The 15,801-nt window shown below is 34.7% G+C and overlaps 1 protein-coding gene across 1 annotated transcript in view; it reads right to left on the bottom strand.

Annotated features, from left to right (window-relative positions):
- Positions 1–15,801, bottom strand: part of AGPS (alkylglycerone phosphate synthase) — a 148,953-nt gene that overhangs the window by 9,690 nt on the left and 123,462 nt on the right. The window contains exons 18-19 of the mRNA XM_024122218.2: positions 10,510–10,609; positions 8,351–8,408 (exon numbers count right to left, since the gene is read on the bottom strand). Coding sequence (XP_023977986.1) covers positions 8,351–8,408; positions 10,510–10,609 — 158 coding nt within the window. The remainder of the gene's footprint in view (positions 1–8,350; positions 8,409–10,509; positions 10,610–15,801) is intronic.

Below are 15,801 nucleotides of genomic sequence, written 5' to 3'. Positions count from 1 at the left end.
ATTTAATGGTTGAAGGACATCTGAGCTGACTCCAGTTTGGAACTACTATGAGTAAATCTGCTCTGAATATACATATACAGGTTTATGTTTTCAATTCTCTGGTATAAATGCCCAAGAGTATAATTGTTGGGTTGAATGGTAGTTACATGTTTGATTTTATAAGAAACTGCCAACTGTTTTCACAGAATGACTGTACCACATTATGTTCCAACCAGTAATGTATGATTGATCTAATTTCTCTAATCCTTGCCAGCATTTGACACTGCCACTATTTTTTTATTTTAGCTTTCTGATAGGTGTATAGTGGTTTCTCTTGTGGTTTTAATTTGCATTTCCCTAATGGTTATTGATGTTGAACATCTTTTCATGTAATTATTTGTCATTTGTATATCCTCTTCAGTGAAATGATTCTTCATGTCTTTTGCCCATTTTCTAACTGAATTGCTTGTATTTTACTATTGAGTTTTGAGAGTTCTTTATATATTATAGATATAGGTCTTTTATTGGATATGTGGTTTGCACATTATCTTCTCTTACTCTGTAGCCTAACTTTTCATCCTCTTAACAGAGTCTTACACAGAGCAAACATTTTTAATTTTGATGAGATCCAATTTATCAATTTTTCCTGTAATGCACTGTACTTTTGGGGAACAGTCTGAGAACTCTTTGCCCAACTCTAGATCTTGAATATTTTCTCGTTTTTTTTCTAAAAGTTTTATTATTTTATGTTTTACATTTAAGTATATTATCTGTGTTGAGTTAATTTTGGCATAAGGTGTGAGGTTCAGATCAAGGTTCTTTTTTTAACCTATCAATGTCCAATTGTTCCAGCACCATTTGGTGAAAAAGCTATATACTTCCTCCACTGGACTGCTTTATACCTTTGTCAAAATTGGCTGGACATATTCGTGTGGGTCTATCTCTGAGCTCTCTATTCTGTTCCACTGATCAATATGTCACTCCTCCAATACCACACAGTCTTGATGACTGTATAAGTCTTGAAATCAGGTAAATTGATTCCTATGACTCTGTTCTTCTTTTTTTCAGAATTGTTTTAGCCATCTAGTTCCTTTGACTTACCATATAAATTTGAGAATAATCTTTTCTATATCTATTAAAAATCTTTCTGAAATTTTGGAAGGAATTATATTAAATAGGTAGATCAATCTAGGGAGAACTGACATCTTTATACCATGTCCAGTTTTCTACCAATCCATGAACACATCTCTCCATTTATTTAGGTCTTTGATTTTTTTCATCAGCATTCTGTTATTTTCAGAACACAGATCCTGTGTATATTTTATTAGATTTATGCACAGGCATGTACATATTTTGTTAATTTAAATGTCTTATTTGGAGCATATGTAAATGGTACTTGCATTTAAAATCTCAGTTTCTATATGCTTGTTGTTAATATACAGAAATGCAATTGACCTTGGTGTGTGCTCTTGTATTTTGCAATCTTGCTGATCTTGTTCTAGTAGATTTTTTGCGGGGGGGGGGGATTTTCTACAAAGACAATCATGTAATCTATTAAACAGCAATAGTTTCATTCATCCTTTCCAATCTGTATGTCTTTTATTTCATACTATAGGTTTTTAACAAAGCTGATCTTTTGCTCATTATTTTGAGTAGTCTCTTTTTACTTTTAAAGTTCCTGATACTATTGGATTATGTTAAGACCACAAAAACTGTTAAGAGCAGCTACCCCATATTTATTCTCTGAACAATAGTAAATAATTTTGGTTAGGTAAAGACATCAATGTTTAAACTAAGACTGGTTATATTTAATCAAGGTTTTTTACTTCCTGACAAGGCCTTAGGAATAATTTTAGCAAATGAACAACTTAAAAACTTAAGTCGTAAATTAAAATTAAATACATGGCTGACATAAACGCTGCTGTTTAAACTGACCAGCTCGTCAGTTACAAAAACAAGCACTATGAAGATTAAGTTAAGCAGGCTTTATATTTCCTATAGCCTCCAGTTCCAGACTACATCTGTTTTCTTTGATACACAAAACCAGAGTTAAAATAGCTCCATTTATCACAGCATGATTGTAGGCAGACAAACCAGCCTGTCTGTTTCCAGATAGTGAAAGCAGCTGTTATTAATCACAATTACAGGCCAAACCCTCTAAGAGAAACTGCATCAATACTCTCCCAACCCCCAGCCCTTCTACTTTTGAACTCAAAAATGGTACTGAGAGTGTCATGATACTGCCTGAAGGTCAGTAACTAAAGATGCTCCTATGAGGTTGCCTTGAGTTTTAAGTTCAGGATGCAAATTAAGGAAAATCTTTTCTACACATATAAAAAGCAATCTTTTGGGCTTCCCTGGTGGCGCAGTGGTTGGGGGTCCGCCTGCCGATGCAGGGGACACGGGTTCGTGCCGGGTCTGGGAAGATCCCACATGCCGCGGAGCGGCTGGGCCCGTGAGCGCGGAGCGGCTGGGCCCCGTGGGCCATGGCCGCTGGGCCTGCGCGTCCGGAGCCTGTGCTCCGCAACGGGAGAGGCCACAACAGTGAGGCCCGCGTACCGCAAAAAATAAAAAAATTAAAAAAAAAAAAAAGCAATCTTTTGAGAGCTCTATTATTAACTTTAGAAGGATAATTAAACCCATTCTATTTAAAATTTATATGGAAAGATTTCTGCTTTATGAAACTATACTGAATAGCACAGGATATTTGAAATTTACAAATTAGATGATTAACTTTAAGCAGAGAAGCATGTATGAAAATAGACATTTTTTATAGCAAATTTTGTTGCCAATTGTGCTGCTCTTTCATACAGATTGTAACAGAACCTCCTATAGGGTGAGAATAACTGCAGGTTATAGATGAAAATGTTAAGACAATTGTTGAATAATATTCCTTGAATATACGGGTCTTTTTCAAATAAACTGTAACACTTTCTTCAATGGTTAGAGTAGGGGGTTAAGAATACAAACCAGAGTTTCACTTGGTGCTGTCTACTGCTTTTATTTTTTTAGAAGACTACTGTTTCTTAAGCACCTACTATATGCAGGACACTTCTGATGCTTTACATACATTATCACACTTAAGTCTTACAATAATCTGAGGTAGGTACTATTCCCATTTTGCAGATGAGAAAACTGCAGCTCAGAGAAGTTATTTCCCTAAGGTCACACAGGTCGTTAAGTACAGAGCCAAGAGTCAAATACAGATTTGATTCCAAAGTCTATATTTTTTCCCCTCTGTTTGTAAGCCTCTCAAACTTGCATTTGTCTTAAGATAAAGCTTAAATGGAATCTTACATATATAATGCATCTACGGAAGAACACTAAAATGGCTGGTGTTGGGCAGTTGTAGAGAAAGGCACATTATTTTACCCTACTTTTCCACTGAATAACTGACTCTGCTAATACACATTCTCAGAAATATTATGGAATAAACTGAGCCTTTTCATGATTAAACATGACCCTATATTCAAACAAGGCCTGATTATTAAACGTTTGAAGCTAAATTAGCAAGGAGACTAATGCCATTCTAACATGAAAAATTCAGAGATGTCTGAGAATTTGCAAAATTGCCCAAAATTCTGTGAGCGCTTGGGCACTTAACTACTCACGTAACATATTCATTGAGCATCTACTTCTATGTAGAACAGCCAGTCACTGTTCTAGGGACTGGGGAACACAGTGACGGACAAGATACAGTCAGTAACCTCATTGAACTTATTCGAATGAGGAACACATAAACTATACAAGAGAATAGGGAAGACGCCTCTAAGAAGGTGACATTTTTATCAGAGATCTTCATGATGGGAAAGTGAGCCATCTAAATATCCGGGGAGAAAAAAACAAGAGAAAGAACATCAGGAAGAGACAGAATAAATAGCTAACACCTTGAAGGGGGAAGAGGGTTGATATGCCTGAGAAATAGCAAGGACACTACTGCTAGAGGAAAAAAGTAGTAAGAGATGAAGACAGAGAGATAAAACACACAATGTATATCCCTTGAAGAACCTGATAAGGACTTTGGATTTTATTCTGAATGTTAGGAGAAAATACTGAGTTTTAAAAAGATTACTTGGGCAGCAAGAGAAATGACAGCAGGGGAACAGGAGTGAAGGTGGACAGACCAATTAAGAGGCTGCAATTGTCCCAGTAGGAAAAAACTGATTTGAACTAGGGTGGTGGTGGTGATCGCTTCTGGTATTTGGGAGTCATCAGCATAAGGATGGTGTTTTAAGTCCTGGGACTAAAGTAATCATTGAGGGAGCAAGGAAACACGGAGGAACGAACTGGCTCTGGGCTGAGCCCTGGAGCACGCCAGTGTTTATAAAGCGGTTTAGAAGACAACTTAGCAAAGAGAAAGCATCTTCATTTTACCAGCAAATATGAAATATATTTTGTGTTCAGGCTTACCTAGTTTCTTTTTCTAAGCCATAGAGGAATCCAAGTGGTTCAGAATTTGTTTCCACACAGTCATATTTTTGACTGCATGAAAATAAAAAATATGAGAAATGTGATAGAAATAAAAGATTCCTACTTAAATGAGGCAGAACCTCTCAATAAATTAATATGCAATCAAACCTTGCTACATTCAAGTTCAAGTTAATAATTTCTAAAATTAAATTATTTCATCAACCTTGGAGTCTTCAACAAAAAAAGGCTTATAAGCCTAGAACCTGAAAATGCACATAAATTATACAAGGAGTTTTATTGTAACATGATCTGACCTGCATTTGTTTTATTACCTGATACTGCTGACATGTTAGAAAACTATAATCAGGAAGTATAAAAACAACCAGAAAGTCAAACTGACTTAAGTGCAAGAACTGAGAAAACAATGAAATAGCTATGATGAGGAAATTAAAATGTTCATTCATTTCTGTTTTAACATCTAAAGCAGGACAAGCAACTAACTTAGTGTCAAAATTAAAGAAACAGAGGTTTTATATTTTAAAAGAGAAAGACTAACGTTTAGTATTTCTTCTCATATACTTTTAAATGCATGTGCCTCTTTTCAAAGGCTTTCAATTTCAATCTTTTTAGCTTTTGGCCTATTTTCACTATTTTATGTTTTTAAGTCAGAGGACAAGGACCCTGAAGCAGGATGACCTGAGTTCAAACTCAAATTCTGGCACTAACAATTATTGCTGATACTTTGGAGTAAGTTACTGTACACTCAGAGGCTTAATATATCTTCATCTGAAAGACAGGAACAATATCTACTCCACAGCATTTTGATCAGGATTAAAGGAGACTGTCATACAGAGCACCTAGCAAATATTTACAGCTTTATAAATGTTAATTCCTTTCCCTATTTTATCTTCCTTCTCTTTGATGTTTTAACATCTATAGCATTTACATGTTTATTAAAGTCACCTTTTGAGTGCTTTTCAAAGAAAATGAGAGACTCTTATCTTGGTTAAAATATGATGATATCATAATCCTACCAGTTTTGATCAGCAGCCTTTTGAAATGCTATAATATTTTACTTTACTGGACTGTAAGATCCTTCAAGGGAAGGACTACCATTCTTTGAGATCCTATTGCCTAGTGGACCAGTAATATTTATAATGTGGAAAACATATTATACAACAATATTAAAAAGCATTAGGCATACTTGGTATCAAAAATATCCCAAGAGCTATTTATATTTTTTGCTTTGGAATCAAAAATTGAATAATCATGATCTTTTAGTTAATTAAGGTTTATAACTTTTCAACTATTCTTTAATTTCTATTTGTGTTTATTGAATAATAAAACAGATTATTAGCTTTCACAAATAAAGTCTAAGTCTCAAATAAATTTGTACTAGAATTACTTAACTCTTTATTATTTTAAATTTGTGTGTATTTTTTTTTTTCCTGTAATGACAGCTTCACACATACATTATTTCACGTATGTTTATGTAGGTTCTGTTAGAGCCTGCTAAGAAGCTCTCAGTGTCTGGGGTGTACCTGAATAAGTATTGTCAACACTTCTGCCATACTAGACTTTCAGCATCTCACAGATACACACTATTGGCAGGACCTGAATATCCTCATAGATCCTAAAGGAGTAAAGTGTCATTGGCAAAAAAAAAAAAGCGTTGGTTTGGCTTTCCTCCACAATGTTGCAGATCATTTGGTCACTTCCATAACTTCTGTAGAATTTATCGCACTGTAAAGCTTAAGTAAACGAAGAACATCCTCTCACAATTAAGGAAATTAGTTCATATAACCCAATTATCTAAATAACAATTAAGCCTCTATTTCTTTCTATATAGTACAAGATTTGGCTATTCTCACCCTCTTGCAGAATCACATCTCTCTCATATTTACTATCACAAACATAGCTCCTACAGTTCCTGACCTTAAAGGAAAAAGTACACTTGTTGGCTGCTGACATGTACCAAAAGGCAAAATTGTTGGCTATGGAAAGGAAAATTCTTTTTTTCTTCAAATAAGTAATTATAGCTAAATTATTCTGTTTCCTCCCTCCATGCAATCAATTTAGACTGAAGAACATATTACTTAATGATATTAGGTAATTTTACAAAAGTACACTTGTAAATTACATAGTAATATAGTGGCATCCTAAAATAAAATATACAAAAAAGATTTAAAATAAAGTATATAGCTTTCTGAACATTTTAAAGGAAGGTGCTAAAATTCTAAGCACCTTTATGAAATACCTCATGTTTATAGTTCCAAAATTAGGTTTAGACTTTTAGATTAATCAAAAGTTTTTAATTTCACTTGAGACGTTTCTAATATCCAGTTTCTTCCCTTCTTCATTTTTGTCATTCTAACATTCATTAGAATCTCCATCAAAAGGTAATAAACAGGAAAAGGAGGAAAAGAACAAATTCATTCACTTTAATGCTTATCAGTCAGCTAAGTTAGAAATTTATTTGTGGAGGTTAAGAAAAAGTAGAGGGAATGCAAAAGATTAAATAGATACAATGATGCTGGGAATTGTCTTTCTATTTCATTCATCCACATTAGCAATCTTCTTCAGGCCTGGCTGCAATAATGTCACATGAACACAGATCCTCCACAGCCCACTCTGTTTTCTACCAAAATTCTTTCCATCATCCTACAAACGTGTGGAGGGCTGACTGGGGCCAAGCACTGTTCTAGGTGCTGGTACACAGAAATGAAACAGAAGTCCCTGTCCTTATGGATCCTACTTACCAGTAGGAGGAGACAGCTAATCTCAAGAAGTATAAATATATAGCATGTTAGATAATGCTAAGTCTATGATGGAAAATCAAACAGGGAAACAGGGATATGGAGAATCCAGAGTAGGAGTATAAGCTGAAATTTTTAAATTCAGTGGTCATTTATCTTCATGCGCTTCCCTAAAAAAATTTTTTTAATTAAAAAAATCTACACACATCTATTTTCTAGGCACCAATTTATATTGAGAGATATATTAAAAACACTGGTAGATATGTCTAGGTAGATATAATATAGGTAGATATATCATAATTTTTATTACTGATGTGATCAACTCTCCAATAAAAATACTACAATGATCAAAAAGCAATACTAAAACAGCATTAAAATCTTGAAAAAATATTTTTTCATATCCCACCTTGATTAATTTGCTGAATTTTGGGTGGGCAGAACAAACAGCTATTCAATATATAGTACAACTGACTTTAGCTACATTCCAATAGTGGATGAAAAACATTTAGGTAGGGCTTCCCTGGTGGCGCAGTGATTGGGAGCCTGCCTGCCAGTGCAGGGGACATCGGTTCGGGCCCTGGCCTTGGAGGATCCCACATGCCGCGGAGCAGCTGAGCCTGTGCGCCACAACTGCTGAGCCTGCGCTCTGGAGCCCGCGAGCCACAACTACTGAGCCCACGTGCCACAACTACTGAAGCCCGCGCCCCTGGGGCCCGTGCTCCCCCATAGGAGAGGGCACTGCAATGGGAGGCCTGCGCACCACAATGAAGAGTGGCTCCCGGTCGCTGCAACTGGAGAGAGCCTGAGCACAGCAACAAAGACCCAGCGCAGCCAAAAATAAAAATAAATAAAATAAATAAATTTATTTTAAAAAAACCAAAACATTTAGGTAGGTTCTTTTTCCCCCTTTAAAAATTTTTGCTCTAATGGTCAAATACCTCCCAGGCTTGCTGGGCTATCTTGGGTGACATGAAGTTCCTGAGAACTCAGAAGGCTGTCTAGGTTCTGTTATCTAGGCAGGCTTGTCAAATCAAGCTTCTGTCAGTTTCTACCACAGCACAGGCAACCTCAGTGACAGACGTAACAACTTCAAAGAGAGCCCTAGTGCTCTCAAATTACTCATATTATGAGCCCCCCAGCACTGTATCAAACCAAATATTTTAAACAGTAGGAATATTAGAAATTCTACCCCCAAAAAAGAATACCTCCATGGTGATGCGACAGGCTTCCTCCATTGGCGAGGATTTCTTCTCTAGCAGCTGCCTGTATTTGGAAACAAAACAACAAATAGATCACTTTGAAGTGAAAGAGTAAGACCCAATGCCCAAAGGAGATACATACTTTCTGGGTTAAATAATAAACGAGAAGCCTAATTTTCCTTTCTCTTAGATTAACTGTATTTAAAGAGCAATTAAAATATGCAGCCTAGCTTTGTAAGTTTTTTTCTAGTGAATAGTCACAGTGTCTACAATTGTTACATCAAGATTCTAGAAAAGAAAAAGGCAAAATGATCAATTCATCAGCATTAAATGATTAATAACAATAAAAAAAAAGTTTTGTGAGGAGTCCAATCCTACTCTGAAGTAAACATCTCACTATACCAACAAACATTAATTGACTATATATGGTGTGTCCAGAAAAGTACTAAGCAATTTACCTGGAATAACTCAGTTATTTTCACTAAAGCCTTATGGAATAATTTCAATTACTATTTCACAGATAAAGAAAATGAGGCTTAGATGGTTAAATTACTCACCTAATATCATATAGTGGGCATAAGACTCAAGATTACTTACAAAGCTATCAGGGATTAATGATAAAAACCCTTATGGAGAACATTTCTTAGGTCAATGCCTTGGGACAAATTACTTCTCAGGCTTATGGATATCTAAGTGTGAAAAAAAAACCCTTGTTTTATCCTCTTAACATGTTAGGCTCCAACTAGGCTCCTTATAGAGCAATAAGGTTAGAAAGATAAACACTTAAAGCAATATATAGAATGACTGAAGTACAGGGTGAAAGAAGGGTTACAGAAACCGGAATTACATTCAATTCATGAGTATATAACAAATATGAGGTAAAATCCCTACAGTGCCTTGAACCTCCCAGAATTACTTGGGTGCGTATAAACCATCAGAGTTAGGCCACAGTAGAAGAGGCCCTCCCTTCAGGAGGGACAGATGGACCACATCTCATTGCAAAGTAATTTATATGAACCCTCATCACTGAGGATTTAGGGTTTTTCAAATGAATCACACATATGCTAGCCCTACTCTAAGAGATTATGTCTTCTAACAAATTATTTTAAGTAAAGCAATAACTACTTGAAACCAGCAGCACTTAGAGAATGGCAGTTTGGCTTGGGAAAGAAGGAACACTTTCATTTTTGTAGTACTATGGGGAAGGGGCCTTTGGGTAGCCAGAGGGCAATACCAAAACACTAAAAGGCTAAGGTGACAGGAAAGGACTCAAACTTTTGAGGATGATTTTTGTAACCCCAATTTTGATTGGGGTTACAATTTCACAGGTGCATACATATGTCAAAACCTATGAAACTGTACATATTATGTACAGTTTACTATATTTCAATTATACTTCAGAAAAGCTGTTTTAAAAAAAAGGAGGCATTAAGAGGGAGCCAACCATACCCTGTGGTTTAGGTCTAAAAGTGTGCCACTGAAAATCATCTTGTGGTACTACCTTTGGGAGACAGGCAACAGAGTTAACACTAGGACACCTGAGGTTTTAACAAAGCCCCAGTCTCCTCCTGCTTCCTCCACAGTCTAATCTGTTTCTTCAACTCTAGGCGTACTTGTCATCAGAAATATTGACTATCAAACAGAAGGCGTTATAAAAATTAGACGCTTAAGGTCATTTAAGAAATGTAATAGAAAATGCTGGCAAATGAACCTCAAAGGCCTACATATAACTTAAGCAAACAAAATAATTATAAACCTAGAATTAGGAAATTACAGCAACATAGGCCAAGAGCTTTAGAGCCACTGACTTCAAAAGCAGTCACCATATAGAGCTGGGTAGGCTGCCGAAGTGATATCAAGGGTCCCTATAGTCTTCTGTTATTTAATTTAATCAGGTATTATGCACTATAAGTAATATCCAAAGAATCACAGGCAACAGAATATTAATTTTAGGATATTTATTGTAATATGTATAGGGAATATGAATTTTAGACTTCTAATTCAGTATTCAATCCAGTGTAAAAATGTTTCTCATTTCTATGGGCTATCAACCAGGTAAACCACAAGTTATTAAAGACAGTCAAACTAAAATTCATAAATTGATAGTAAAGTTTACTTAAATTAATGAAAGAATGTAAGAGCTATATTCATGTGTGCAAAATTACCTCAGTTTGTTCAAACACAGTCAGTGGGTCACTGATTCCCCTGTAGTTAAAGGCAAAGTAGAAATAGATACATGCACCTGCATCATAAGTCTGAGTCACCCTAAAAAACAAACAGACAAAATCCCCCACAAGGCTTTAAGTGAAATCAGATTTAACATCTAGAAACTTAAAGACAAGATTGTCTGAATGAATTGCTTAAGCCATAATCTCATTCTCTACCCACCCTCTTACTCCGTGGATGGAAAATAGATTTGCTGGATAAAGGATATCTAAGAACTACTTGTACTATTTTTATAACTTTTTTGGTAAGTCTGGACTATTACCCCAAAAAAATTTTTTTAATTTTAAGATAATGTAAATATTTCTCCAACTGGCCTGAAATAAACAAAATTCCACTTCCTCAGAAGGGATTTTTTTTTTCTTTTTTAACAAAGTATACTGCAGTTATAGACAGCCCCAAAACAGACTTCATGGAACCTGGTGATCCATTATAAGTCTTCTAAGCTTCCTCAAAGTTAACAGAAATACATATGAGAACTTAAAACTAGAAAACAAGAAAAATGTTCAAATACCAAAAATGATCAGACTGGGTAAAACACAGCACCTTCACCAAGTTCACATTATTAGTAACAACTTTGAAAACAAATTGAATGACATGGTCTTAAGAGAGTATCTCTGAAGGTTTTACACTCTAGGTCCCATATGTGTGCATGTTGTATATGTATTTGCAAAAGATATCAAGAATCTTAGATTAATAAATCATATACATGATATATATCTGGGCTTTCAAAATGTAATTAGGTGAAGCATTTAAAAGGGAGCTAAGGTAATCACAGTCAAACCTCTGAATGCAATTTACAAAGGTTCCCACAAAGAATTTAATTTAACAGAAAGAGCAAACAGAGGAAATACTATCTTTACTACACAATACAAACAGAATCTAATCCAAAATTTTAATGGCCTTTTAGGCCAAATGTTAGGTGCCTCAGAATAGAAGAAATGAACTGTTTAACAATGCTACTGTCAATTTGCCAGCTGTGTTTTTCTTCTAGTGTTAATTCACCCATAAAAAAGATCCCTTAAATGTTTACATTTTAACTACCAGATTTACAAAGTTTAAGAAAAATTGGAAAATCATGTTAACTGCAAGGACACTATCACTATGAATAACCAAATTTAAATAAATTTAAAGGATACATGAATGAAATGAGTTTACAGCAATTAGTAAAATATACATCACTCATATGAGAATCATTAATATCAATAAATAGAAAATATAACTAGATATTAATAGAACATTGCCACCTTCCAACAAATCCAGGAGCTACATTACACAATTCAGTATTCAGTAGATAAGGAGGCTTCTAAAATTACAACAAAGCTTGAGTGATCAGTATCTCAAACAAAGTAGAAATAACATTTTTTGGAAAACCTTAATCTGGGGCCATTTCAGAAAGTGACAGAACTAATACCTTTTAATAGATCAATTCTATCATTTAAGACACTTAAACACTAATGTCTTCCAAAATCATCTGGACAAGAGAAAGTGTGGCTGCCAAAGTCATTATATTATTCTTTAATTTCTAAAAAATATTTGTGCTATATACTTTTTGGAGTACTGTACTTGTGTTAGACTCACTGGCTAGGAAGTCCTTCCCACAAAACTTCCTCAGAAAATTTAGGGTTAGAATTCCTATTCCAATATACAAAGTACCTTTTAAAAGACAGAAATGAAATAAATGAGCTTAATAAATGCATCCTACAGCTGAATTCTTTTCCTTGGGATCTCTGATTTCAATGAGATCTATAACTATTTTAAATTAATTTCAGAATAGCTTTTTAAAAAACTGGTTTAAAAATTACATCTCACACATTCAACATTTACACTAACACAGAATAATCTCCTTAGCCACTGTTAATCAGCTCAAATCAAACTAAAGTAAAATCAAACTATAGTTAAGCATTAAGTATGTGCTATAATAACTATATTTAAAACTCCTATTTAGCAAAATCATTCAATTAACTTAGACTTTGCACATTCTAAACTTTGGTTTTATAAGATGATCACAGAAGCTGAGCTTTAGGTTTTTATCAGAAAATCCTTCTTAAAAAAACAGCTATGTAATAAATGACATATCAATTCAGAATATGTATACCAATTCTATCTACCTGCAATACAATACATAATGAAGATCCTTAGGCCTTATAAGTAAGTACCTTCTAAAGAACCAAGACTTAAGTATTGTTACAGAAGGTGTCCTAAGGCAGAATATTTTACTTCCCAATAACTTTCAATAAGTAGTGGTTTATCACAATGGTATTTTCATAATGAAGGGGGAGAAGTCTCAAGGGATGCTGAATAGAGAGGTAGGGCAGAAGAAGGAAGAAAGGATAATATCTGTTAAGCTGCCACTTGACAAAGCAAAAGAATAAAAAATCCTCAACTACACTGAAATAGATTTTATTATTTTAAATGTTTCGGATTTTACTGTTAACAAATGACTTTTGGATTATTGGGCCTGTTTGTTTTCAGTTTATAATAATAAGAGGCTTGACAGACTAGATTGTCAAGAGAAGAACTAAGTATCAACTTAGGTTGATAATATAAATAAATACTCTTTTTTTTCTTGCAGTTTAAGAACTTTAAGATAAAAGGTTCAATTTTAAAGATATGTCCAAATTAAAAAAAAAAAGAACAGGTACATTTTTACTCCTTTAATTTGGAAAGGTTCTCTCCAAGATCAGTCACTAAGCTACCAATAGCGTTAGCATGTATTAAGTTTTTTATTAAACAGAACAAGGCCCCTTTTTCCCCTCCTTCAGATATATCGAATGCCCAGCCAATAATCTCTAAAATCCACATTTTAAGCTTTTACATTCTACCCCAAATATACTTGTTCTAAAACAAGTTAATAAACACACTTGACTTACTATTTCCTGAAATGTTCTTCAAACCATGTCTCTCCCACAAAGAAGCATAAGACTATTTGAAGGATACTCTTCTGATTGACAGTGAACAGTTACGGTATAAGAAAGATGCTTTCCTCACATCTCATTTAAGAATTTTATTGTCGTACCCATCAAAAGCACAATCTAACATTCAGAGAAAGATAGACAAGATGAAAAGGCACAGGGCTATGTACCAGATGAAGGAGCAAGATAAAACCCCAGAAAAACAACTAAATAAAGTGGAGATAGGCAACCTTCTAGAAAAACACTTCAGAATAATGATAGTGAAGATGAACCAGGACCTCAGAAAAAGAATGGAGACAAAGATAGAGAAGATGCAAGAAATGTTTAACAAAGACCAAGAAGAATTAAAGAACAAATAAACAGAGATGAACAATACAATAAGTGAAATGAAAACTACACTAGAAGGAATCAACAGCAGAATAACTGAGGCAGAAGAACAGATAAGTGACCTGGAAGACAGAATGGTGGAATTCACTGCTGTGGAACAGACTAAAGAAAAAAGAATGAAAAGAAATGAAGACAGTCTAAGAGACCTCTGGGACAACATTAAACACAACAACATTCTCATTATAGGGGTCCCAGAAGGAGAAGAGAGAAAGAAAGGACCAGAGAAAATACTTGAAGAGATTATAGTCAAAAACATCCCTAACATGGGAAAGGAAATAGCCATCCAGGTCCAGGAAGCGCAGAGAGTTCCATACAGGATAAAACCAAGGAGAAAAACGCCGAGACACACAGTAATCAAATTGACAAAACTTAAAGACAAAGAAAAATTACTGAAAACAGCAAAGGAAAAACGAAAAATAACATACAAGGGAACTCCCATAAGGTTAACAGCTGATTTCTCAGCAGAAACTCTACAAGCCAGAAGGGAGTAGCATGATATACTTAAAGTGATGAAAGGGAAGAACCTACAATGAATATTACTTTACCCGGCAAGGATCTCATTCAGATTCGATGGAGAAATCAAAAGCTTTACAAACAAGCAAAAGCTAAGAGAATTCAGCACCACCAAACCAGCTCTACAACAAATGCTAAAGGAACTTCTCTAAGTGGGAAACACGAGAGAAGAAAAGGACCTACAAAAACAAACCCAAAACAATTAAGAATGTGGTGACAGGAACATACATATCGATAATTACCTTAAATGTAAATGGATTAAATGCTCCAACCAAAATACACAGGCTTGCTGAATGGATAGAAAAACAAGACCCATGTATATGCTGTCTACAAGAGACCCACTTCAGACCTAGAAATTTAAGAAAATTGAAATCATATCAAGCATCTTTTCTGACCACAACGCTATGAGATTAGAGATCAATTACAGGGAAAAAACCATAAAAAACACAAACAAATGGAGGCTAAACTATACATTATTAAATAACCAAGAGATCACTGAAGAAATCAGAGGAAATCAAAAAATACCTAGAGACAAATTACAATGAAAACACGATGATCCAAAACTTATGGGATGCAGCAAAAGCAGTTCTAAGAGGGAAATTTATAGCTATACAAGCCTACCTCAAGAAACAAGAAAAATCTCAAATAAACAATCTTACCTTACACCTAAAGGAACGAGAGAAAGAAGAACAAACAAAACCCAAAGTTAGCAGAAGGAAAGAAATCATAAAGATCAGAGCAGAAATAAATGAAATAGAAACAAAACAATAGCAAAGATCAATAAAACTAGAAGCTGGTTCCTTGAGAAGATAAACAAAATTTATAAACAATTAGCCAGACTCATCAAGAAAAAGAGGGAGAGCACTGAAATTAATAAAATTAGAAATGAAAAAAGTTACAACAGACACTGCAGAAATACATAGCATCCTAAGAGACTACTACAAGCAACTCTACGCCAACAAAATGGACAACCTGGAAGAAACGGACAAATTCTCAGAAAGGTATAACCTTCCAAGACTGAACCAGGAAGAAATAGAAAATATGAACACACCAATCACAAGTAATGAAATTGAAACTGTGATTAAAAATCTTCCAAAAAACAAAAGTCCAGGACAGATGGCTTCACAGGTGAATTCTATCAAACATTTAGAGAAGAGCTAACACCCATCTTCTCAAACTGTTCCAAAATATTGCAGAGTAAGGAACACTCCCAAACTCATTCTATGAGGCCACCACCACCCTGATACCAAAACCAGACAAAGATACTACAAAAAAAGAAGATTACAGACCAATATTACTGATGAATACAGATGCAAAAATACTCAACAAAATACTAGCAAACAGAATCCAACAACACATTAAAAGGATCATACACCATGATCAAGTGGGATTTATCCCAGGGATGCAAGGATTCTTCAA

This window comes from Physeter macrocephalus, chromosome 2 (genome assembly GCF_002837175.3).
Source record: "Physeter macrocephalus isolate SW-GA chromosome 2, ASM283717v5, whole genome shotgun sequence".
In the NCBI taxonomy this organism is placed as follows: Eukaryota; Metazoa; Chordata; class Mammalia; order Artiodactyla; family Physeteridae; genus Physeter; species Physeter macrocephalus.
This window is presented reverse-complemented; position numbering and strand designations above follow the sequence as displayed.